The sequence below is a fragment of the Mus musculus genome, chromosome 12 (genome assembly GCF_000001635.26).
Source record: "Mus musculus strain C57BL/6J chromosome 12, GRCm38.p6 C57BL/6J".
Taxonomy (NCBI): domain Eukaryota; kingdom Metazoa; phylum Chordata; class Mammalia; order Rodentia; family Muridae; genus Mus; species Mus musculus.
In genome coordinates, this window is record NC_000078.6 from 28,830,941 (window position 1) to 28,857,119 (window position 26,179).

The 26,179-nt window shown below is 46.3% G+C and overlaps 1 protein-coding gene across 7 annotated transcripts in view; it reads left to right on the forward strand.

Moving 5' to 3' along the window:
- Eipr1 (EARP complex and GARP complex interacting protein 1) overlaps positions 1–26,179 on the forward strand; it is a 115,693-nt gene that overhangs the window by 79,139 nt on the left and 10,375 nt on the right. For all 7 annotated transcript variants that reach the window (XM_006515120.4, XM_006515121.4, NM_001379229.1 and 4 more), the window contains one exon: positions 16,617–16,716. In XM_006515120.4, coding sequence (XP_006515183.1) covers positions 16,617–16,716 — 100 coding nt within the window. The remainder of the gene's footprint in view (positions 1–16,616; positions 16,717–26,179) is intronic.

The window sequence follows — 26,179 nt, forward strand, 5'->3', positions numbered from 1 at the left end:
TCAGACACTCCAGAAGAGGACATCAGATTTTTGTTATGGATGGTTGTTAGCCACCATGTGGTTGCTGGGATTTGAACTCAGGACCTTTGGAAGAGCAGTCGGCACTCTTAACCTCTGAGCCATCTCACCAGCCCCCGAGTCTTTCTTCTAATAGGAAAGGCTTGCAGCCCAGCGTGTGAAAAGATGCAAATAGTCCTGGGCTCTTGTCCCCAATCTTCCTAAGCATGCTCCCTGTAAGTGCTGAGTCTGGTCAGGGGCAAGGCTGTGTCTTTAGCACCACGGACAGCGCTCAGCCCAGTGGCAAGAAATGACTCACCACTGCAGTAGAGCTTCCTGGTCAGTGAGCCAGGGATGTTTCTCCAGTGATCCTGTGGAAAGATCTGCCAGTGTTCTGCAGCCTGGGGCGTGAAGCAGAGTGCACAGGCTTGCTGACTCCTTACAGGACTGTTGGGTTTGTGGCTTCACTACCACAGGAGCAGAAGTAGCTGTCATCACTTGGAATCTGGCTGTTGTCTCAGGTGTTGGGAACACTTCACCTCATCAGAGAAGGCTTCCAGTGTTTTGCCTTCATATGTCTTTGTACCACATGTGTGCTTGGTGCCACCTGGTGGGTAGAAGAGGATCCACTAACACTGGAGCTGCAGATGGCGTGAAGCACCATGTGGATGCTGAGAATAGACTTTGAGTGCTCTTGACCACTGAGCCATCTCTCCAGCCTGAGGATGGTCTTTAAAAAGATCTTCCATTTATGTTTTGTGCAGTTCTCCTTGAGTTCGTGGCTACACTGATACTTACATGATGGTTTACAATGCAGTATGTGTATTAACTCTAGGCCACCATGCTTGAATGCTTCCTAGAACTTCATACATGCCCAGTTGGTATATCCCAGCATGTTTGGGGTTCCTGATAAAGGGGAGGTTTCCGGGAACCCAACTTGTGAGAAGGGAAGGAGGTGATTACCTACCAAGAGTCATATAATGTAGCCGCGTCACCATGGTTCTAATGGCCAATTAGCCACAACAGGGTGATTCTGCCATTCCCTGTCTCCTTCTGGTGATCAGGAGCTCTCCAGCTACTTGTTAGTGAGCATTTTGTCCAACAGATGAAAAGCCAAAACAATAAAAACTTCAGTACATTGTGTTGTGTGTGCTCCCACCAGTAGTGTATGGAACAGTTCTGCAAACTACTCTCTTGGGTGATACAGATATCTTTCATAGAAGTTGCCTTATTAGTCAGAAGCTTTGAAGATGTATGTAAATTGAAGCCCATTGTGATATGTTCACATACCACCCCTAGCTGTCCAGGGTCTGGCTTGTGTAGGTGTCATAGTTTCTTAAGCATGCAGCGCCATGCAGGTATTTATTTCACTGGTAGCATTCTGAATAACTGTGGCGCTGCACAGCCAACTGACCCCTGCTGCCCAAGCCAGCTGCTAGAGAAGAAGACCCCTCCCCTAGGGCTAGAGTAAATATCACACTGAAATGCCAGCCAGGCTGAGCATGCGGGACACCCGGGAGGGCTGGTGTGTACAGCAAGATGGTGATTAGGAAGTAAAGGGCAGGAATGGTGTTGAGAGAGGAGAGGGAGGGGACCCTGAGTATTTGTCAGGAGTAGAAGACCTGGCCCGGTGTCTCTTTCCTTTCTGAGTTTGGTTTATATTAGGAAACAGAGGATGCTGCCAAACGGTGAAAGGAGAAAGTTGATGGTTGTCCAAAATCCTGTAAAGCTGCTTAAGGGAGGGTTTCAGAAGTTTGTGCTCTGACTGCCCCAAGACAGCAGAGATCTGCCGGTGATCACCGCAGGTCATCGTTAGATCAGCCACGACTGTAGAAGAGTCATCTCGGTGTTGCTGTAGTCCCTAAGCAGATACTCAGAAGCTGATTCCTGACTATTGCTCAGTACCAAACTTGTCTCTTAGATTGCTGCTTAGTTTGCTGAGGAAACGGACAGTTCTATGATGTCAAAGAATACTATAAATGTCCTTTGGTATTTTCTCAGAAACACTGTAAAAGGGGCTCTGTGTCATTATCCTTTGCCCATATGAGTATTAGAAAAGTTAAGTATTAATATGCAATCACAGACAGAATTTCCTGGAAAGAATCAAATACAGAAATCTGAAAATACAGTGTAGAAAGTATAGGTCATTATTTATAGCAAAGAGAAATTTATATTCTCCTCAAAATTTAGTTCATGTTTTCTGTAAAAAAATGTTTCAAGAGTGTGTTTTTGTTGGTCCTTTTCTGAACCAAGTGTCAATCAGAACACGGAAAGAAACAGAGAGTGCACAGTTGTGTCCTGTGGAAAGGAAGGAAGCTAGTCAATTCTGGCTGCTACCACCAAGTGCTGCAGACTGGGCAGCTTTTAATGGCAGAATTTCATTCCCATCAGACTCAATGTCAAAAAATCCAAGCATGTGTTCCCTGCAGACCTGGGGTCTGATGAAGTAAGTCCCTCTGCCCCGCTCACTGATGGCTCCTGTCACTGTGTTTTCCTGTATACACAGGAAGTTGAGCTCCCAGGGCCTGGTTGCTTTTGATGAGGCCATCAGTGGTATTGAAGGTCTGTTATTGAAGCTTGAGGTCCAATAACAATTTTAAATCTAAAGGTATGGTGATCCTATGTGTTAGGATGTTTCTCTATGGCTGCCACTCCTAAGGAGGTGAGAGATGAGAAGACAAAGAAGGACTTGCCTGGATGATCAGAAGGGCTTCTGATCCTCCTATATTAGCTTGTTCTTTATTTCAAAGTTTGCTGTAATTTAAAGGCTACCTTTGAGTTTGGTGAGACCTAGGAACAAGAGTCTTTGGAGTTATGTAATGTGTTCTTGGAAGTTAGGGGAGCATCACTTGGGCTCGGAGTGCTCTTCCTGACTCTTGGCTGGACTCCTATGCGGAGAGTGTAGAGGAGGCTGCTCTAAGTCTGAGCCACGTTAGGCCGCTGTGGATTTTGAATTCCCCACGATAATTAAGATGACCTGAGCCAGCTCTGCTTGTTCAGCTCTAAGACAGGAACAGGCTCTAGCATAGAGCTCTGTATGCCCTGTCCATCCTTCAACCCTGTCCCACCCCAAGCAGCAGTGTATCCAGGGGTAGGTGTTGAGTTTGTGCGTCTCTTGCATGGTTAATGGGGGTGGGAGAGCTTCCCTGCTGTACTCAGACTCTGGCCCTCTCTGCTCTTGAGTTCTCACTGGTGGAAGGCTTCTCTCAGTTGAGTTGAGTGTACATACTGTGTAGTTCTACTGAGTTGCTAACTGTATGTTGTACTCCAAAGAGGAGAAAACCACCTGACATAATCACCTTTGGTTTGCCTCACCTCCAGGCTGTGTTTGCCGTTAGCTTTCTGTCTCCCTGAAAGTGGAATTTATGTAGTTGATAGCGCCATAAGTTTGTCCCAGTGAGATGTCAGAGTAAACAGACTTTTAATAACCAAGTCACCTGGTGTCAGAAGTTACATGGCTCGCCTGTCAGAAAGTTTCCAGGCAACATATCAACACAGCTCTGTTACTGGAAGTGTTTCTTATGCTACAGCGTAAAGGCCCTGCACTTCTGCAGAGAGATCAAAGGGCTTGTTGACTTTCTGATGTGGTTCTCAAAACTGCCTTTTCAATCCTTATAGCACGTGTGTGACGTTTACTAACCAGATCTGTGTGACACAGGAGCATTGTTCTGTGATCTGAGGAAAAAATTATTACATTGACTTTCTTATGTAATATTATTTTTAAAAGAGTTGACTTACATAGGAAGAAGCCTTTCTTACCCTTCCCTACTCAGTACGTAATATGTGGAGAGCCTGGCAGCTGTGGCTGCTGCTTCTCATGCAGTGAGACCTGTGGGGACTGCCCTGCCCTTCTGTGATCAGGGAAAATGAGGAGCTTGTATGGAGAGTGCCAATGTAAGCTGTGTTGGGATTGCCTTGAGAGTTCCTTGATGGTGGCGGAACTGTCCCTTCCAAGGTGCTGATGGAAAATCATTAGTTTTGGGCTCACATACTTAGAGAAAAGTGTGTTTTTGTTTGAACATAAAACTTGCTCAGTTGGAGCCATTATCCTGTTCCTGTGGCCCTTGGTGACTTCTTCAAAGGACCTCAGCTATAACTTTATTGGGTTTTACTTACAGTCAGCCCTTGCTTGTGATTTTTGCATCATGGTTATATAGGGACAGAGCACATTTCTACTGGCTGTGTGCTACTGTATTCTTGACTTGTTAATATTGTTTATGTCTTCATTTTTTGATAGAGTGTGATAAAAAGTAGGTGTTTTTTATGAACAATAAATAAATAAAACTTAGTTTGGAGTGGAAAGGATGGCAGGAACCATCGGCTGTTTCCCCTGTTTATAGCACTGGTTTCATGGTGATGATATACAAGAAGATGGGATTTCCCTTTTTATTGGATTTCGTGTACTACAGCTATCACAAACATGATGACAGGAGAGTAACCTATAAAACAACAACAGAGGTAAAGGTCATTGGTGCTGCAGCTCTGTAGAAACTCTGCCAGCTGTGCCCAGTGTTGCAGCTCCATGCTGCTTGCAGGAACCAAGTTCTTTCTCCCCATGTCTTTTTCAAGTACATATTACAGGGTAAGAACAAACTGGGAAGTAAGAATTGTCATCATTTACAACCTCCTCCCAGCAGAGACCCATGCCTGACAAGAGCAGAGGGCAAGCCTGTGCACAGGCAGAGTGCGTTCTCTGTGAGGTGTCTGCCTTCTGCATGTGAACTGTAGGAACCACAGTTATATGAAGGAATGTTTTGTGTGATGGCAGTTTTCCTTTGTCTGCCTTCTGTGTGTCGCCTGTGTGCTGGTGTGTTTATTTTGCGTACAGGTTTTAATTGGTGAGCTGTGAAAATGTCTTACAATGTTTTCTGAGAGTCTACTGTCAGAAACTCTGAGAAGCCTGACTCTGAGTCATCTCAGCTTTTAGGTTTTTCCCCATGCTTCCTTCCTGGGGCTGGGGCTATGGTGGTTGCAGAGGAAGCGGTACTATGACCTTGACTAGGATGAGATGGATCTGTGTGTGATGCTTTTGGTTTTCCTCTTAGAGCACCCTTGATCTCTCCTCCCTGATCCTTAAGCCCACTCTGGACTTGTCCTGCAAGGAAATGTCCAGGGGCTTCCTCAGTTCTGATGGGATGATTGGTTGTTTCCTCTGATTTGCCTTTAAAAAGACTGCATAGTCGATGTGCACTGGAGCACCTGGGACCATGGGTTGCCACCTGCTGGATTAGGATGAATGACTGCCAGAAACCCTAAGCCAAATACTGTGAAGGTGGCTCTCTGATCCAGGGCTTCATGTGTACAGGAAAGCAAAACACAGCTAAGCTAAGTGTCTGTACTTTGCTGAGCCAAGACTTGAGTGTCTGGCCTCTGCTCCGGGCTTTCTCCCTTAAAACCATTCTCTGTGGAAATTTTGGTGTATTTGTATAAACAGCTGTGTTCATTGACAACATGAGTCTGGGGAAGGAAGGGCTTGTTGGGCTTCTAGTTTGAGTGTGTAGTCCATGGCAGTGAAGGCATGATGGAGCTGCAGATGTGATGTCAGCAAGGGAGTGCAGGTAACATGCAGTCAGCTCACTTTCTCCTGTCTGGTCATTCAGGACCCCAGTCTCTGAGATGGTGGTCACCTTGGTTGCGTTAAGTCCTCCTCAACTAATTGAGTTTTATGTGGAAATGTTTGGAACACTGACAGTATTCTTGGGACATGAATGTGGCTGGGCCCTGATTACAAGGCATCCCTTCCTCTGCTGTGCTCTAACCGAAGGGTCATGGGAAACAGACAGAGTTGGGACAGCAGCCTTCAGACAGCACATGGGAGTCAGTTGTGGGCAGGGCGTGAGCAAGGTGTTCCCCATCACAAGCCTTTCCGTTCAGACCACGTCCTCGTGCTGGCCCACATTTAGTACTGGGAAGGAGCAATTGCCCAAACGAAGAATTTCTGTGATTTTTTTGGTTGCCCTACAATCTACACCTTAAAACTGTACAATCTTTAGGAAACGTGTTAAACCTTTACTTATAACTTTGCCATGTTTTAGAGTTGACATGGCTAGTCCATTTTGGGCCCTACCTGAGAACATTAGTTGCAGGGCCCCAAGGGTTTCCCATGCTTCTGAACAGGAAAGACAGACAATTGTAAGGCAAGAACTCGAAGGCCTCAGCCCACTGCAGACACCTTTGAAATACCAGGAAGCCACACCAAGTTTTGGTTGTTACCGCATGTGCCTTGTGTGTATGTACGTGCATGGACGTGTTTTTGAAGGATGCTTCTAGTGACCAAAGTTGCTGCTGCTACATCTGAATGGATATCATGTGTAAGCCCAAATTTAGTCCCCAGACTTTGTATGAGTGAACACATAAAACATGGTCTGAAGAGGACCTACCGTAATCAAGGTAGACTGGTCATCATCTCAGAGACTGGGGTCCTGAACTGACCAGACAGGACAAAGTGAGCTGAGCACCAGCATCTGTCCCTGTCATGTAACCTGCACTCTCTTGCGGACACCACTTCTGCAGCCCCTCAAACTCACAGCGACCCACCAGTCTTTGCCTCCAGAGTACTGGGGTTAAAGGTGTGCACCACCATGCTGGCTTTTTTGTTTTTCTTCCCTGTTTCTGCGGAATTTTTGCTTGTAGGCTTGCACCTCAGCTTCTCGGTTGCTAATAGAAATCATTTGTGACTTTCAGATTCATAAAAATGACTTTCATTGAAATTCCTTACTCAGTGTTGAAAAAAGAAAGCTCTTTTCATGAGCATTTTCTGCCTGTGGCCTGTTAAACCACGGGACTCACACTCTCTCCTCAAAGATGTGGCTTTTGGCTACAAGGTATCTGACTTCTCTCTGCTGAGTCTTACACCCAGGAAGGGCTCCTTTTGTTGGAAGTGAGAGTGCTGTGGGCCAAGGGCAGGGAAGAGGCTACAGTGGTGTCTAGCAGCTGCTGGGATGGGAATGCAGATGCTGGTCCTGCAGGGCTGGAGCACTGTGCTCTCACAGGGAGGCTGGGGACAGGTAGAGTCACAGCACACAGAATGAGCAGGCTGAGCATTATATTTCTCCTTCTGTCAGGATGCAGCCCCCAGGAGGCCCCTTCCTGAGCTATTCTGGCCAAAGCCTGGGCCATTTTGAATTCCTCTGAACTCCTGGGTTGATATTCTGTGGGGTAATCTGTAGAGGCTGGCCGTGTGGCCTGATAGCCAAGACTGCGGCATGCTCTCTCCTCCCAGGTGCTTGTCTGTAATGTGTGAGGGGGCTTTGCCATGTCTCTGAGCGCTCCACGCCTGTTCTTGAAGATTGCAAGAAGGATGGTCATGAGGAGGGTGCCCTGGTTTGGAGCAGAGCTGTAGCATGAATTGACATTAAATGGATGGCTCGGCTATTTTACTGAGAAAAGACTCAGCATAGTGAGTCACTCTGAACAAGTGAAGCACCCTGCATCCCCACCAATCCTTTCCCTTGGGCAATAATGTAGGCAGCGTTCACCTCCCACTCACTGGGGCCTCAAGTAAATACAGTTTTATTGCATTGCGCTGCTAAGGTTTGGTCCTGTGTCGCCTCTAGCTGCTTGTGTGCATCAGAGAGCTCTCTGCTGGCCTAGAAGCCACACTGCTCTTCTGCTCCCTATCTTTTGCAGTCCAGCCCTGTGGGAGAGGCTTGATAGCACTTTCTCAAGCTGCTTGACACAGCAACTCCTAACTTTGAGATTTTCACATTTTTGTTGAACAAATTATGGATTCTGATTAATGTTGTGAATATTTTAATGGTTTTTATTTTACAGTTGATTAGATTTAAGTTCTAAAAGAAAGACTGGTCATTTCTCTCATCCCGTAATTCCTCACCCACTCAGGCCTCTGCTCCCTGAGAAGAGTGAAAGATGGAGAATGAGTCCTTGCAGGTTAGCAAGCTCCTGTAATGGGTGCCTTTTAGAGACCATGTCATAAAGAACAAGGGGCTTGCAAGAGAACTAGAGGCAACCAGTCACACTTTACAGGATGTAGAAACTATCTCGTTGTCAAGGAAATGTAAATCAAAACAGCACATATGCTTTGGAGGGGAATTGGGAGTTCTTAACAGAATGGTCAGGATCACATTTATGGGAAGCACCTCTGTGGGGAAGATCTGCAAGCACATCTGCCTGTTGAACCTGAAATTGCAGTTCTAGAACTGATTTGATCTTCACGGGTGCCAAGAAGTGTATCTCCAAGATACGTACTGCTTTACTATACAAATCAGTTGTGTGAAAAGTTGGACAGAAGCCCAGAACTGTCATATAGTAGTAACCAGATGTTAAAGACACAGAATTCTGGGGCTCGGTCGGTGGTCAAAGCACTCACTGTTCCTGCAAAGGACCTGGGTTCGATTCCTAGTGCTCACGCGGCAGCTTGCAACTGTCTGTAACTCCAGGTCCAGGGGATCTGATATCTGATGCCCATTTCTGGCCTCATGTAGTACATAGACATATTTGCAGGCAAAAAACCCATGCACAGAAAATAAAAATTAAAAAATATGAAAAAATCACAGAAATCTATATAATTTACTTCTGTGAAGCCTATAGATAGAAGTGTGTGTGTTTGACCTAGAATGACCGGGATAATTTTAAGAAAGAACAGAGATTACACAGTGATGTCAGTGACTGGTGACAATCCTCCAGGAACCTTTGTAATGTGCTATTTGTACCCTGCATGTTAGAGATGACATAGAGAGCATGTGACCCAAGCAGTGTGTCAGTCATCCCAGGAGGGGAGAATATGAGGGATGCCAGCGTTTCTAATTTCACATTTTTTAACTTGGGCATTTGACTTTGTGTGCAGAATAAGTTAAACAATTCAGTGGGGTGTCACCAAGGCTGGTGCCATCTTGAACTTAATGCCCAGAGGAGAGCTCCTTTAGTGCCCACTCAGGGACACTTATTACTTTGTTAACAAGACTTGTTAGATGTTGGTGGTTATGTTTTCCAAGCCCACTGACCAAGGAGAGAGGGCAGTGATGGCAGGGGGACCTGGGATCAGTAAAGATGGTCAACTGAGCTGCCATTAGCAAACCCTGGTGAAGACAGGGAAGCCAGGGCCACAAACACACAGCAAGTCTGTGTGCTGAGCCTCCTAAGGCAGCAGGATGAGAAAGATTGCTCCAGGTGATTCCCAACCACCATGCTCAACAGAACAAGTCAACACTTATAAGGGAAATAAATGTCGCTAGACAAATGACAGTGGAATCACACAGCAAGATTTAGGAGTGCAGCAAAAGAACTTGTAAGAAGGAATTTTGTACTGGTGAGTATCCATGTTAAGTGTGTAGTGGTATCTGCATTAAGTTTATAGTTCCATGTTTCCCCATTAAGTGTGTAGTGGTAAGTATCTGCATTAAGGAAAGGGATTACATGCAGCACCCAGCACATGGCAGGTAGTGACATGCAGTGCCTGGCATGAGACAGGTGGTACCATGCAGTATCTTGAATAAGGTAGTAGTGCCATGCAATGTCTGGCATGTATCCTGTTACTGAAGTATTGTTGCAGCATACTTACTGTTGAGAGTTGCACTGAACTAAAATTGAGTAGGCAGTATGGCTTAGTCAGGGTTTCTATTCCTTCACAAACATTATGACCAAGAAGCAAGTTGGGGAGGAAAGGGTTTATTCAGCTTACTCTTCCATACTGCTGTTCATCACCAAGGAAGTCAGAACTGGAACTCAAGCAGTCAGGAAGCAGGAGCTGATGCAGAGTTCATAGAGGGATGTTCATTACTGGCTTGCCTCCCCTGGCTTGCTCAGCCTGCTCTCTTATAGAACCAAGACTACCAGCCCAGGGATGACACCACCCACAAGGAGCCCTTCCCCCTTGATCACCAATTGAGAAAATGCCCCACAGCTGGATCTCATGGAGGCACTTCCCCAACTGAGGCTCCTTTCATTGTGATAACTCTAGCCTGTGTCAAGTTGACACACAAAACCAGCCAGTACACAGTATTTCCATTAAACATGACAGTTAAAGATATTAAAAGATAAAAATCAACAAGCCTAGTTTTATCTAGGGAGATTAAGAGTGGTAGACATAGAAGATTGCTCCCAAACTTTTGTCAGCAAATAACACTGCGTGTCAGAGGGGCAGTATGGCAGAGGGCTGCATCTGGTACGTAGGAGTTCCAGGTGAAGAAGCGACATTGCCAGTAGTGTAGTTGGCAAGGCATACAAGCTGGCTATGTGTGAGCTTTGACTTCAGCACAGGGCTGTACTGCAGTTTACAACTGGGAAAGGACTGGACACGTTTGGCTGAGGGTCTAAGAGTCTGTGTCCATCAAAGTCTTCATGGCTTTAATAACCTGCTTTCAGCAAGTCACAAGAGTTATCTGACCAGCAGCCCTCTTCCTGGGGAGGAGCCTGCACTCCTGGGAGTGGCCCTGTGAATGGACTTTCTTCCCTGAGCTGTGCCCGACACGGGATCTACTCGGTTCTCCTTTGTACATCTTAAGTATACTGGACGTGTAAGAAGCAGAGAGCAGCCTCACCTCTCCCCAGGGCTCTCCTGGGCAGGGCTCTTCTAGGCTGTGAGAATTGACATTGGGCCAGGAAGCCAGAAGTTGTGAACAGTGTGAGAGGTGATGTGTCCAGTGAGGTCAGCTCATTGCTCTGTCTGTGGGAGAGGTGGTAAGAGGAAGGTGCTTAATGCCTGAAGACTGTGGTTCCCTGTAGTTGACTTGTCCTTTCTGGTGTCAGTTCTGGGCCAGTGAAGAGCAGTGATGATTAGATTAGAGGCATGTGTAAGATACTTGTGTGCTTATGGCTAGGTGATTAGGAATTTCCCTGCTTTGGCCTTGTCACCTGCTGGGCACTATTTCACAGAGCATATATAGAAGCACAGAGCACCTATTTCAGGGAGAGTCCTGTCGACCCGCAGGCAGCGCCATGACTATTTCTAGGCTCGTTTGTATCCTTGTTTAGAGAGGAATTAGTGAAATGCAGGGTCAGCTTAGTCTCTCCCTAGGCAGCCTGTGATGCTGTCATGTCCCTATGCAGCCCTGTGATGCTGTCATGTACCTAGGCAGCCCTGTGATGCTGTCATGTCCCTATGCAGACTCTGCGGCTCCAGAGTAGGGCAAGCTTCTCTGAATTTGCCAAATACCATGCCTTGTCTCCCTGCCCCTTCCAGGCTTCAGAGAGCTGTCTTTAGGTTTTATATTCATCATGACCTTCAGAAACAAGTGACAGAGAACTTGCGTCTGGGGCATAAAGCTTTTGCAAATGGCTGTAATAACTCAAAACCAGGTTATTTCCTAAAGCAAATGAATGTAGCCTCCTATGAGCCTTAAGCATGTAAGACTTGTTTTCAAATTAGAATATATTTCTCTTTTTTTGACATAAAAGTTACTTCTACAGCCACTTAAAAATCATGTTATCTTCGCCTCTGTTCAAAATACTAAGAAACGTGAGCTTTTTCTCAGAGACTGACAGATCTACAGATGAGGAGGCAAGGTGGGACAGTGTGTGGCTAAATGTTGGTTAGGGGAAAGGTGCCATTGTAGGCTTGTGTTAGCAGGAGCAGTGTCTTGATCACAAGGTACTTCTGGTTAGGATGGCGTGGGATGTGCATAGTTGGTTTTCTGTGTATAGGTGACCTTTCTCATTCCTGTGACTGCATATCTCATAGAAACACCGTAAAGGAGGGAGGATTCATTTGAGCTCATGGTCTGAGGGGATACAGTCTATTGTGGCAGAAAAGTCGTGACAACTGGAGGAAGTTCCCTACTCACATCTCCATGGGTAGGAAACAACTCAGAAGGAAGAGAAGCCAGCCCCTAAGCCTTAAGGCTAACCCACATTGGTGAGACTTAATGGGTGTAGCTTCACAGACATATCTAACTGATAAAATCTCACACCAATCTCTTCCTCTAGCTCTGAGAAATTTTCCACCCTGTCTTCCACTATGATACCTGAGCCTTACCTTCAGGAATCATGTTGTGTATCTGTCAGTTGGGGCTGGGTACCTCATACTCCCTTGTTCTCTGCACTTTCATCAGCTGTAGTGTTCTGCAAGATCTTCATCTGTTACAAGGAGAAACTTTTTGATGAGAGAGGTGTAGATACTGTAGATACTACTGTAGGGGTATAGATACTATAGCTATAGACAGAAAAGGGTATACATAGATAAGACCTATGCTTACCTGTGGCTATAAAAGTAAATATTTAGAGTGTAGTTTATAGTATAGTGCTGTGGTTTTCAACCTGTGGGTCTCAACCCCGAGGGAAGTCAAATGAGCCTTTCACAGGAATCACCTAAGACCACCAGAAATCAGGGATACTCTTCAGATGTAAAGAAAAATGAAACCATAAACTTTGTAAGTAAATGAGTGGGCCAAGAAAAGATCATATGAGTGTGATAACCCAGATAGCAAAGGGAGCTTTAGCTTCAGTTTTGTCCAAGACTTGGCAAGGCCTGTCTGACCCTGGAGCCAGTGCCGGTGATGGTAACCGTCCCGGGTTTTCTCGTCCTGGGATTTCTCGTCCCAGGTCTTCTCGTCCCGGGTTTCGGCACCAACTCTTACCCGCGTTCTCGCCACCGGCCAGGAAAGATGCAACAAACCGGAATCTTCTGCGGCAAAAGCTTTATTGCTTACATCTTCAGGAGCAAGAGAGCAAGAGAGAGAAAGAAAGCAAGAAAAAGAACAAGAACAAGAAAGCAAGAGAGAGAATGGCAAAACCCCGCCCCTTTTAAGGAGAATTATCCTCCGCCTAGGACGTATTACTCCCTGATTGGCTGCAGCCCATCGGCCCAGTTGTCATCACGGGAAAGGCAGAACACATGGCGGGAAAACTGCCCCTGCACGTGTGCAGATTATGTTTACCACTTAGAACACAGCTGTCAGCGCCATCTTGTAATGGCAAATGTGAGGGCGGCTCCTCACAGGGTCAAGGTTTCTGAGGGGCCAACTCTTCCCCTGAGCTAAGGCATCCTAAGGCATCCGCACCCTAGATATCCTATGTTCTCTTTGCCAATATTGTCTGACTTAGTTCTCTACTCTTCTTAGCCATTTCCCTCCCTCAACAGAATACAGCCACTGTACTTCTTAATAAACTTGCATCAGCTTATGCAAGAACCCCTGATCTTAGCTATTGTTTTGTCTTCTTTATTTTACATCCTTGGATTCCCCCCACTCAACACTTTACCTCAGGTCCCTTACTCCTGCCATTTCAGTTATTGAGGACTAGTTTCATAGTATCAGAAAGTTCCATGCAAGCTTCCAAAAGAGTGAAGCAACCAATAAATCTATCCAGATATGCCTATGAGCTAAAGCAGCAACCAGTATGGCACTTTAACCCAAGGGTGCAATAGTGGTGTGTATACTTTGGGAATAACCAACAGCTCTCTTTGTATGTAAGGTCTGCTCAACTGAAGGGAAGTCATGCCTGGTACTTAAAACCCAGCCAACTCTCCAGGGCTAGTGCAGCCATGGATCTCTGGAAGAACCCACAATAACTATTTCACAAAATCAGTGGTGGTTCTTAACCTTCTTAATGCTGAGACCCTTTAATACATTTTCTCATGTTATGGTGGTCCCCCATAAAATTATTTTCATTGCTGCTTTATAAGTGTACCTTTGTTACTGTTATGAATCATAATGTGAATATATGAATAGTATCCCTTCTGGATGTGTACCACATTTTCATTAGGCATTCCTCAGTTCAAAGGCATTTAGAAAGTTTCCACTTTCTAGGTGTTGGGAATAGAGTGGCAGTGATCATGGCTGAAGAACTATTTGTAGGGCAGGTTGTTGGGTCCTTTGGCCATGTGCTGGGGAGTGGTGTAGCTGGGTTTGGGCTAAAACAGATTCCTTTTGATGGCTTTCCTCACTGATTTCTAGAGTGGGTGGACCAGTTTGTAATCACATCTACAGCGGATGAGGATTTCCTATTTCTCTACGTTTTCTCCAGCATTTGTTGTTAGCTGTTTTTGTTGATCTTTAATTTTGACTGGGTAATATGGAGTCTCTAAGTTTCTTTGATTTGCAGTTCCGTAAAAGCTGGAAATGATGAGCAATTTTTTTCGAGATTATTTCTTAGCATTTTCTTTTTTGTTTAAGAACTCTGTTTAGATCCCCAAGTCCCCTAGTTTCTTTCTTCTTCTGTTTTTAAACTTATGAGTTCTTTATGTATTCTTTTATGTATTCTTTGTTATATGTATAGCTGGCAAAGAGTCTCTCCCATTCTGTGTTCTTCTTGTGTTGGGAACAAAAAAAAGGGGGACCCGGGGAAGAAGAGGAAGGGAAAAGGGGTCACATGTCCAGCCAGAGTTCCTGTGCTCTGGGCAAGGTGTTGGGGGGCTGACGGACACTTTTCCACTTGGCCCTGGGTGGGTATCTAAGCCTCTAACCCCCCACTCGGCTCTGCAGGGGGTGGAGAAGGGGCAGCCCCCGACCGGGGACCCCGAGGCTACACCCTGTAGCCCCGGGGTTATAGGAGAGAGGGATGAGGGAAGAAGTTCCCAACACTGACCAGAGTGCGCAGCGGATCTTGATGGAGCAGAGACTCTCTATGGTTTAAGAGCTTTATTAAAGAAAGGCAGGGGGAGAGAAGGGAGAGAGAGAGAGCTAGAGAGAAAGAGAGAGGAGAGAGGAGAGAGGAGAAAACAAAGAGAAAGGAAAGAGGAAAGAAGACAAAGAGAGGGGAGAGAGGATGAGAGTGAGGTGTAAGAGGTAAGAGAGCGAGGTGGGGGCTGAACAGCCCTTTTTATCGTCTTTACTGTTGCTAGGTAACTGGGAAGAGTTTAGCCTGAAGGCCAGAAGCTTGGGCCATTGCTTACATGACTACTGACCATGCTTCTCTTGTGGGGGCTGTGGGAGGTGGTAACTTAGGCAGGGGCCAGAGTTCCAGGAGCATGAGGGAACGCCTACTGTGTCATGAAGGTGAATTATGACCATCGGGGTTCAGATCTCAGCTCGACTGGATACCAGCCTGCAATTAATTCCCCACATTCTTCCTTTCCTTATCTTCAGCATCTTCTCTATTGATCGTGGTGCGTTTTACTTTTATGAAGTTACACTTGCCAGTCATTGGCCTCAGTTCCTGGGCAAATGGCATCCTACCCACAAACGCCTTCCCTACCCACGTCCTGTGGGCGCTGCCTGCGTTCTCCTCTAGCAATTTCAGTGCTTTAGGCTTCTCTTTTGGACTTTGATCTCTTGGGAGGATATTTGGGTTTGTTTTACAATCAAACATATGCTACAGATCTGAACAGAGTGGTCTCAAAAGAAGTAAAGATGTCTAAGAACATCTCAAAAAATGTTCATCGTCCCTAGCAATTAGGGAACTACAAATCCAAACAACTTTAGATTCTATCTTACCCCAATCAGAATGATAAGGATCAACAAATCCGCCTACAAGTGCTGAAGAGGATGTGGAGAAAAAGAAACCCTCATTCCTGTGTGCCTTGATCATACCCACCTCAGCTCTCTGAGATGTTTGCCTCTTGTTACCATAACCGTTCTTTTTGCTACTTTATTGGGTTCCTTTATCTGCCTCCCTCCCCCACCCTTATTTCTTCCAATCCCCCCAACCCCAACACTAGGTAGAAGAGAAAGAACAATAAGGGGGGAAGGGGGCGTCAATATTGTGGGGCAATGATGGTTTTAGTCATCAGGATATCCAATTTCTTCTTTTGTCTTTGTTCACAGCTACTTAACAAACTGCAGCTTCTCTGGGCTCAGCATTTTTATACCCTCTCAAGAGTCCCCAGAATTTCAAACGTAAACTATCTTTAGCAGGCAGAATCACACCCTTGCCAGAGCACAGGACAAATCATAGCTGCTGTGGACAATGTGAAGCAGCCGCATAGCCCACATCTAGGATTAAGACAAAAACATATTCACACAACATTTTTATGTTTTTAAGGAAACCAAAATTCTCACTACAGTTAACTCTTCAGATCCATGGTTGCAGTAGTTGGGTTGCAACAACAGGGACACTGGCTGTGATAGGGAAATAGCTTCTGTCACAGGTGGGTGGCCCACCTAGAATTTGGAGTATGGGTGCAATTCTCAGCTCTGCCCTACTGACTCCTGAAAGGAGTTGCCTTTGCCCCACCAAAGACAAAGCATTCATATGTGAAATCAACTTCTCTCCGTGCCTTGTCCAGCTGCCCTTCCTCCTGGGCCAGCTGTTAGTACTGAGCTACCAGAGAGCTGTGTATTGTGAGCACTGCAGTCATCCTGGATTGCTCTTGTGGCTTGTGAGGCAGGATGGCCAACATTCAGGTATTGGCTGATTTAATTCTTGGTGAGACTTGTTGTTTGTTTTGTTTGTGACTTATATGGTTACCTTCTTGCTGTCCTCACATGGTGGATAGAGACAGGGACTTGCAAATTCTGCTCTCTCCTCTTATGGGGACTTAGGTCCCAAGCAAGAGAGTCTACCTCATGATCTCCAACCTTAATTGTATCTATCATGGTAGGTCACAGCTTTGACACATAATGTCTCTGATGACATATGCTATTAGATGCCATTGTTAATAAACACTAAAGGCTTTGGGCCAGGAAAGAGCTTGCACCAGTGTGAGGAGTCTGGGTAAAAGCTGTGGGCTATAGTCTTGGCAGTCCCCATTGGTCACATTAACATTGTCATTTGTTTTTCTTTAGTGTCGTGTGGGAACCGATGGGGGATGGGAAGAAGGTCATTTCCCTGGCCGATAGCCACATCCTGCTGTGGGACCTCCAGCCCAGCTCGAGCCAGGCTGTGGTGAGTAAGAAGGGAGAAACTCTCACCGGTTGTCTTTGGAATTGCAGCTTTTGGCTGGATGCAGAATACACTTCCTGATGCTCACATTGGTAATTTCAAAATCATCACATAGGGAATGATGCAGGTACAGAGGCATCAAGCCGAGAACTGAATGCTAGGCCTTGTGGGTATAAGTTAAGCACCATGAGTGATACTGAGGCTCACTGAGGATGGCTTCAGGTTCCAGAGTGTTCTCTTAAAAGAAAATCACACTCTGAGGAGGGACACTTATGTCAGCTTAATTCCACATTGCTGGCTATCTTGCCAGATACTCATTTTGAGTATTCTGTAGAGTTAAGTATTGTGTGGTTTTCTTCATGGTTGGTTCCTTAAGTCTTTCTTTCCTAAGATGTGTATCACAGGCATTCATAATTTGATAGCATGTGTTGTCAAAGAAGAAAGAAGAATACTCTGAAGCCGGGCGTGGTGGCGCACGCCTTTAATCCCAACACTTGAGGCTGAGGCAGGGGGATTTCTGAGTTCGAGGCCAGCCTGGTCTGCAGAGTGAGTTCTAGGACAGCCAGGACTACACAGAGAAACCCTGTCTCGAAAAACAAACAAAACAAAAAAGAAGAAAACTCTGGAGCCCTGCAATGAAACATTATGATGTCATGTCCCTAGGGGCCACATGGTCACCTTCACAGCATGTGGGTTCCTCAGGTGGCCATGCCTTATGCTTGTTTGTTCCCATGACACTTAACAGAGCTCTCTGCTGTCTTGGTGCCTTCCACTTTCACCAATGCCCCTAGGTTAAAGAGAAAACGTGGCTGATGGTGCATCGTTGTGACATGAGGCAGAGGCTACACTTAGAATACTATGTGACATTTCAGTGCTTAAAAACTCCGGCCCCGCTGTCTGAAGTTTGACTTGGCCCGTTTTCCTAGAGCACGGATAGTATTTAAGAGAAACAAATCATGTTCAGAAGACAAAGCACCTCATTCTGTGTGACGACCCCAAACCCACAGGGGTGTTCACAGTAAAAGGTCAGCCAGGAGAGCCAGTGCCCAGACTAGCTGTGGACAACACTGGGAACACACTCACAGCCCTTAGGAGACATGCTGGGCGCTGGGCTGCAGTCGGCCAGCACGCTAATTCCTTCTTTAGCTGTGTGTCAGCTGTCACAATTTTCAGAAGGAAGGATACTCCTCCCCAGCAGGCTTTGCTGTGACCCTGGGGAAGACCTAGCTCAGCCTCCCCAAGCACTAGAGGGGGTGTGCCCAGCAGAGGCCCAAGGACCACACTCTGGAGTTGAGAAGGCTCCACTTGCCCTTTGATGTCCTGAGCTGTGGTCAGATGGTAAACACATCTTCACACCCCAAGTCATCGCTAAAGCATTTCATGTCGGGGTGATTAATCTGTAACTTATTTTCTGCAGAGACCAATTTAGTTTTCTCTCCCCCTTTTTTATCTGCTGTCAGCAGTTCTGTCAATACCCCTTTGTGACCCAGTGCGACGGTATTTAATACAGAAACCTTCCCATCGATTGCAGCCTCCCCATACTGGCGTCTCTTCTTCTATTGTTTGAGGATATTGCCTTCTGTGGTAAATTTAATCTTATGCTCACTGCATCATTACCTTCTGCAATTAAATTGGAGATCCTTTGCCATTTATAATCATTAGCTGAACCCTGGGGAGGCCTGGAGTGTGAGGGTCTGTGGGGTATGTGGACCCCGATGAAGGGTTGGGCGGCCTCCCTGCTTCCATCTGCTCGCTCAGCTCCACGTCCTGCTGCCTTCAGCTCTGTGGACATCAGTGGTTCTGTCATGTGGAAAGCAGAGAGCCTGGTGCCGCCTCCGCTGTGTCCACACAGGACTTCCTCAGAGTGATGGCTCTTACACACGGTTGTGCCTGTGAAGGAGCGAAGCATGGTTTAGAGATGCAGTCCGGCCTGAAGTTCACCATCAGTGTTCACAGGAATCGTTTCTTTCACGGTTAGCTTCCCTTTCCCAGAGCTGGATGTAGTTCGGAAGTATTTATCCTGGCGTGCCACCTGCCTGTCTGTTCATCTTTTTAGTACGGGATTGTACAAAGCACATGTTTGATATTCTTCTTGATTTCTTTTTTAATGTTTTTATTTATTCACTGAGAATTTTATACATATTTAATCATATTTATCCCCTCCCCCAATCCTAGGTTCTCCCCCACCTCCCTATGCACCCAACTCATTTTTAATTAGCATACATATTAGTGTTTAGCATTTATTACATTTTTGAAAAAAATTATTTTTGTTATTTCTCTTCCTAACACCCTGCTATCCCACCACCCTGTACCTTCTCCCTCAAGAAATTTTCATTTAAAAAAGAAAAAAAAAAAAGACTTTCTGTGGCACAGGCCTATAATCTAGCTAATCAGGGTGCTTAGGCAGGAGAATTGTAATTTTAAGGCTTTCTTGATTATAGAGAGTGTATAGGGTCAGAAAGGACAACTTAGTAAGACTGTGTTTCAAAATAATAAGTTAAAAGGGCAGAGCTCTAACTCTGGTAGAGCACCTGCTAGCAGGCCCTGAATTTCATCTCCAGAACCGCAGAGACAAGATAGGTGATATCCCAGCTCCCTCAGCAGCAACCCAGGCAGCACTTCCTGGTGTTGGCCATGCATGTTGCATCGCATCCCCAAATTCCACAGTGCACAAGGCTTGCCTTTGAGTTGGACCCTGTGGTCTAGACAGATGCACAGTGGTGGGACTCCTGCAGGGTCTCCACTGCCCTCAAGGCCCAGTGCTCAGCTTGTTCTCTCTGTTCTCTTTGTGTTCTTCTTGCCTTGTCCCTATATCCTCAGCTTTGTTTTTTTCCAGAATATCACAGAATTGAGACCTGATGTGTGGTGTTCAGCTCAGATTCTCTTGCGTTGTCAATGCGTGTAAGGTCCCCATGTCGTCTTATATCCCTGTCGATACTTGTACCCAGTGCTGTTCCTCTTGGAGTTCAAGCCTGAGAACCCGAGGAACCCTGGATTCTGAAGGCTTTCTCATCCTGACCTTCCTAGGTGCCTGGGTTTCTATATTGAGGTCTGTGAGCCATTTGAGGCTATATTTATTTAAGGTCTCACATCTTGGACTCTACCCAGAGGGATAATGGGGCCTCCTAACATGCAGGTGAGTATGAGAGCTCCTGTTTCCATTCAGAGCTTTTCTCCTGAGATGGAACTGGAGTGGCTACTGTCAAAGTTTCCTGACTTATGTGCACATTTGATAGGGGTATACAGGCTTCTACACGGCATTTCTGGGTCTTTTCTGTTGGTATTTACTGCTGTGATATCTCTGGCTTTACATCTGAGACAAGCAAGGCTTAAAGAAAGCCTGGGAATATCCCAAGGCCAAGGCCCCTCTGGCCAGCCTCTTGCCTTATATGTCTTACAGCAGCTACAGTTTTGCTTTACAGAACAGAAAGAGTCGAGGAAAGAGTGCCTACGGTGCCTTCTATTAGTAGATTCCTCCTTGGGTGTCTTCCCTTCCAGCCTTACGTTTGGAGACTTGGACATCCACACCCATGTAGATGAATGCTGTGTATGAGTCTTTCCTTAGCCAGTTCCAGAGAGAATGGGAGGAAGAAAGCAAGCAGGCAGAATGAGTAGTGGTTGGCTTCACAGTGAAGATGGCAGGCATTGCTCTCCATGTGTTTCTTGTGACCTAGGGCTAAGGTTGGACTTTGCCAGCCATGTGCCAGGCCTAGGCCAGTTGATGTCAGAAATGGTTCCTGGCAGCTTTGGAGAGGCAGTTGGCGGCTTTGCAGTGGGCAGTCACTTCTCACCCGTGTTTGGGTACATTTTTTGTTTATTTGTTTGTTTTTCAAGACAGGGTTTCTCTGTGTAGCCCTGGCTGTCCTGGAACTCACTCTGTAGACCAGGCTGGCCTCGAACTCAGAAATCCGCCTGCCTCTGCCTCCCAAGTGCTGGGATTAAAGGCATGCTCCAAGCCCGGCTTGTTTGGGTACATTTAAACTGAGACATGGGCCTCATGGCTATGGGTTTGTTGGCCCTCTGACTTGGCAGATGAAAGCAAAAGGCTTAAAGAGGCCAAAGGAGCCTTCTGCAGAGGACTCGATATGAGTGACAGATGCAGGATTGGCCTGCTTATTCCAGCAGTGGAGATTCCCGAGGTCCTCCCCTGCCCAGGCCCTGTCTCTGTCCTTCAGGAAGGGAGAATCTCAGCAAGTGGCTCATGACTTTAGTTTGATTGGCTGCAGTGGTCACTGTGCCTAGGGAGGGTGACTTTGATTTGTGGGAAAAAACCGATTTGGAGTAATGAAAACAAGATTGTTAATGAAGCTTGTAAAGCTTTTGGTGGAAATGTAAAAAATGAATGGAAAACAGATTTTCTTATGAGTCTCTCAGTCCAGTGCGTTGTGGGACTTGGGGATCATGAAAGCATCACCTGTACAGCCTGGGCTTGGCGTGCAGACCAGCTGGCTTACACTTAGGACAGCTGTGCTGGGTGTAGTGACACACCTGTAACTTGAGTACTGTCTTGGTTAGGGTTTTACTGTTGTGAACAGACAGCATGACCAAGGCAACTCCTACAAGGACAACAGTTAATTGGGGTTAGCATATAGGTTCAGAGTTCTACACCTTCCAAAGGCAAATGGAAGACCGGCTTCCAGTGAGCTAGGATGAGGGTCTTAAAGCCTATGCCCACATTGATACACTTCCTACAACAAGGCCACACCTACTCCAACAAGGCCACACCTCCAAATAGTGCTACTCCCTGGGCCAAGCATATTCAAACCACCAAAGTACTGGGGGCCTGAGGCAGGAGCACCAAGTGTTCATGGCCTGCTTGATGCTATAGAGTGACTTCAGAGCTGTGCTTGCACTTATATGTGAAGCTATCTTCTTCTAAAAGCAAACTATCTTTAAGGTGCAGAGTTTTGCAACTTACTAAGTACAAATTCTTCTGTGACTGAGTAGCTATCTGTGCCCTTGGATTTTGTAAACATTTCAGATAATTCACTGATCCCCAGCACTGGAGTCATATGTCCAACTCCCAAAGGTTATGACCATCTTATAATGCAAAATGACTTAACATTTCAAACATTGTTCAAAGGCCCATTGAATCAAAGCCACTCTTAGCTGTGTATCCTATAAAACTCAAAAAACAAATTGCTTACTCCAATAGACAATGGCACCACGTAAACATCTCTATCCCAAAAGGGAGGAACAGGAAGACAGCAATGAAAGATTGGACCAAAGCAAAACTGGAACTCAGCAGGACAAATGTTAAAACCTCTAGTTTCAATTCTGGCAACCAACACACAGCCGTGTGATTGAAGGCCAGAGGACTTGGGCCGCCGTGTGCCTATGGCCTGGCCAATTGCAGAGCACAGGGCTTCCCTCCTGGGCTCACTCCATTTAGTGCCCACTGCTTTCCCTTGTAGATGTTCTGTGTTTGTTTTACCCCCAACATATTGAAATCTCTACTTCAGCTTTGGTTTCACCCTCATGGGTCCACACTGCTCTCTCAGGGACCTTGCTCTGGGGGACACTGCCCTTTCACACACTGCCTGGTCTCCCAGTCTTTCCTTTCAAATCCTGGAGGAAGCTTCCATGACCCGACAGCTCTCATTTTCTGCATCCCTGTAAAATTAGCATCATGTGGATGATGCCAAGGTGTTCTGCCAGCTTGAGTGGCAGTCAGGTCTTCTTGGACAGGTAGCAGCCTCTGAATGCCTGGGTGGTAGAACATTGCAAAAGGAATCCTACAAGAACAATTTTCAGGTTGTCTCTGTAAGAAGAGCACTCTGGGGTGCTTTGTCACAAGGGAAAGGCTCTCTGTAGTTTGTTCTTTCATCCCTGTGAGCCCTTGGGATCTGTCCAGTTCCTGGGGTGCCCTCAAGTAGACTTCCTTTTGTTTCATTGAAAAGTGAGGTCTTACACTATGCCCCTCCTTAGAAGTGGGAACAAAACACCCTTGGAAGGAGTTACAGAGACAAAGTTTGGAGCTGAGATTAAAGGGTGGACCATGTAGAGACTGCCTTATCCAGGGATCCACCCCATAATCAGCATCCAAACGCTGACACCATTGCATACACTAGCAAGATTTTATCGAAAGGACCCAGATGTAGCTGTCTCTTGTGAGACTATGCCGGGGCCTAGCAAACACAGAAGTGGATGCCCACAGTCAGCTAATGGATGGATCACAGGGCTCCCAAAGGAGGAGCTAGAGAAAGTACCCAAGGAGCTAAAGGGATCTGCAACCCTATAGGTGGATCAACATTATGAACTAACCAGTACCCCGGAGCTCTTGACTCTAGCTGCATATGTATCAAAAGATGGCCTAGTCGGCCATCACTGGAAAGAGAGGCCCATTGGACACACAAACTTTATATGCCCCAGAACAGGGGAACGCCAGGGCCAAAAAGGGGGAGTGGGCAGGTAGGGGAGTGGGGGTGGGTGGGTATGGGGGACTTTTGGTATAGCATTGGAAATGTAAATGAGCTAAATACCTAATAAAAAATGGGAAAAAAAAAAAAAAGAAAAGTGAGGTCTTTCTAGTAACTTTAGTCTCTTTAGCAGCTATCAGTTTGTCCACAGTTTTCAGTATGCTCCTTTTCTAGCCAAAGTACATATTTTTCAGGTCTTTTTGCTGTTTTAGCTTCTGATTCTCACTGTAAGCCTGGTTACAAGCAGCCAACAGTAGCCCTGCCACAGCCTTGAGGTTTCTTCCTGCAGGTTAGTCTGCCCTTTTTAAACCCAGGCTCCCACATGAATCTCAGTCCCACTATCTGTACACATGCTGTATCTTTGCTCTGACCTTATTCCCAGGGCAACCCAGAGCTCTTGAAATGATCCACATGTTGTGTGTTACGTCATGACAAAATGAAGGAAGAAGGTTAGTGCAGCCAACATGTTCCAGACAGTTGCAGTGTTTTCTTTTATTTGATCCCTGTACCCACTCCTATAAGGACTGTTGCCACTGTGTGTTTGAGTTACATTAGAGGATGCTACTCCTCCTAAGACTTAGTGACCTCTTAGGCTAATCCTTAGAAGCTAGCAGAGCAGAACCACTCTTGGAGTGGAGTTCCTAGCCTGAGATTACGGAGTGGGGTAGGAGGGTGGCGTCAGTACTTTCAGATGGTATTACAGGTAACATTTGCACTCGGAGCCAAATGTACCTTAAGAAGAGAGAGAGTTGGATAGTGATGCAACAATAAAGAAGACAAAGCAGTTCCAAGGTTGATTGGTTCAGTTTCTCGACAGCATGAAGTCTCCTGCTCCACATCCCTCTGCTCTGCGATATCTACTTATCACTGATTTGTCATGATGCTGGCAGGACAGCTGCAACAGTTCCAGCGATCACATCAAGATCCCTACAGTACCAGCAATGAGAAGGCTGAGTCCTCTGTCCAGGTGTCAAACACATTCCCATGCCGTACCTAACTAGTCATTGGCTTTAAGCAACTCAAGCTTAAGGCTGGGAAGCGGGTTAGGGTAGGATGGTCAGAATTGTCACATAAGCTGTGCCTTCCTTGCCTTTCACACAGCTTTCACAGGTTGCTTGGTGCTACCTACATTGTAAGCGCCCCAGCCTTGCTTCTTCTTGAAGGAAGCGGGATAGGGGTACTTGACTCTGCAGGGCTGCCTTTAATGCAGTGCTTGCTCCTGAGCGCTTTCTGGCTCAGCGGCCATGGTGGTAGAAGTGCAGCTTTTTGTCTTCACTACTCTAACTCTGAGGCTTTTCTGAAATGCATTGTGTGAGGCTCCAGAAGACCACAGGTCACTATATTTTGTTCATTAAATGGTGTTTCCTTTTGTTTGTGTCCTGGTGTTAGAGACATTTCATCTGAAAGCGTTTGCTAGATGCTTTTAATCATCCATTTTGGACCAGGAAGCCCTGACTATTTCTGCGTGCTGAAAACATGACAATGTTTGTCATCCCCTATGGAGCTCTTGCTGAGCTGTCTCCATGCTGCAGGGAAACAGGATGAAGGCTGTCCCGCGGCATATGCTGCTGCTGCTGCTGCTGCTGCTGCCCTGAGCAGGATGTTTCTAAGCTTTACCTTCTCCCTTCCTTGCCTTAGGAGTCCGTACACTAGCCTGATCAGGAGTCGGTCCTGCTTTCCCTCAGCTGACCGCTTGGCCGTGAGTGAGTTCCTCACACTATCTGAGGTCTAGTCTTCCTGTCTGTGAAGTCAGGGGAGTCTCTATGGAAACTCTAAACTTGGGATCCTTTTTCATTCTATCTCGCCTTGACCTCTGAACGTCCTGATATGTCAGCTTAGGACTTCTGCTGCAGCCTTACGCTTGCCAGAGCATTGCCTGTCTCACACAGCCTACACTGATATGTGTGGGCTTTTTGTACCACTTGAGACCTGGGTGTGAGCCAATTGTCCCTCCACATGAACTGTCTCTGGACCTGTGGGCTAGTGACCGACAGGAGGCTTACCTGCTTCCAAGCTCAGTGCGGTTAGTCCCTGAGGTGGGGCTGCTTAGGGGTCAATTGCCCAGGAAAGTGAGTTGCTGAGGACACCTCTGACTGTTTATGGTCCAGCACCAAAATGATAGTTTACAACATCTGTAACTCCATTCCCAGGGGATTCAATGCATTCTTCCGGATTCCAGGGCACCAGGCACATATGTGGTACATAGACATCCATGTAGGCAAACACTCTTACACATAAAATAAAAATAAATCTTAAAAAACCTGATATGACCTATGCGTCTGAAGACAGTGCATGAGTGGCTTAGTGGGACATTGGTGAGAACCTGCTGTTGAGTAGGCAGAATGAACCGACCCTGCTTACTGAGCTTATGTTTTTAGTATATTCTGTCACCAGCGAGCTGTCATTAGCCAGAACAGTAGGTTTTCAGGAGACTAGACTGAGTGGCTCTGTGTAAACCCTGAGAAGACACTGAGGGAAGAATTTTTTATTCACCAAGACATCAAACCTAAGCTGCCATCATTTAATGCCCCAGCCTAACCATTCTGTATCCGTACTAAATGGTGATGCCCATGTGGGTGTATTTGTAATTGCCTAGTGAGAACTGCTTTCAGATTTTGATGTAGCATCGATGTTGTACCTCCTCTTTAGTAACTGCATTCCATCATGGCGGCTGGCTCTTAGCACCTTCCTGTCTCAGAGCCCAGGTGCTGTGCCGTGCTTCTTGCTGCCATGCTCTCTCCTATGCAGCGCCACAGTAGCTTCCTCAGACCTCAGAACTCAGTATGCTCCTCACTTGTCCTCTGATGGCCCCTGTGACTCAGTCAACAGCATCTCTAAGCCCTCCTTTTAGTGCTTTTTTATTGTTGATTTCGATGTTGGGGATACCACTGGGCTTGTGTCTACCAGGCAAGCAGTGTCTGCCACTGAGCTGCAAGCCCAGCTCCCCTCATGCCCTTGTGCTGAGTATTTCAGAGCAGCCGTGTGCTAACTGAAAAGAAATGCGCTCCGGTAGCAGAATTGAAGTCCCCATTCTGCCAAACTAAGGA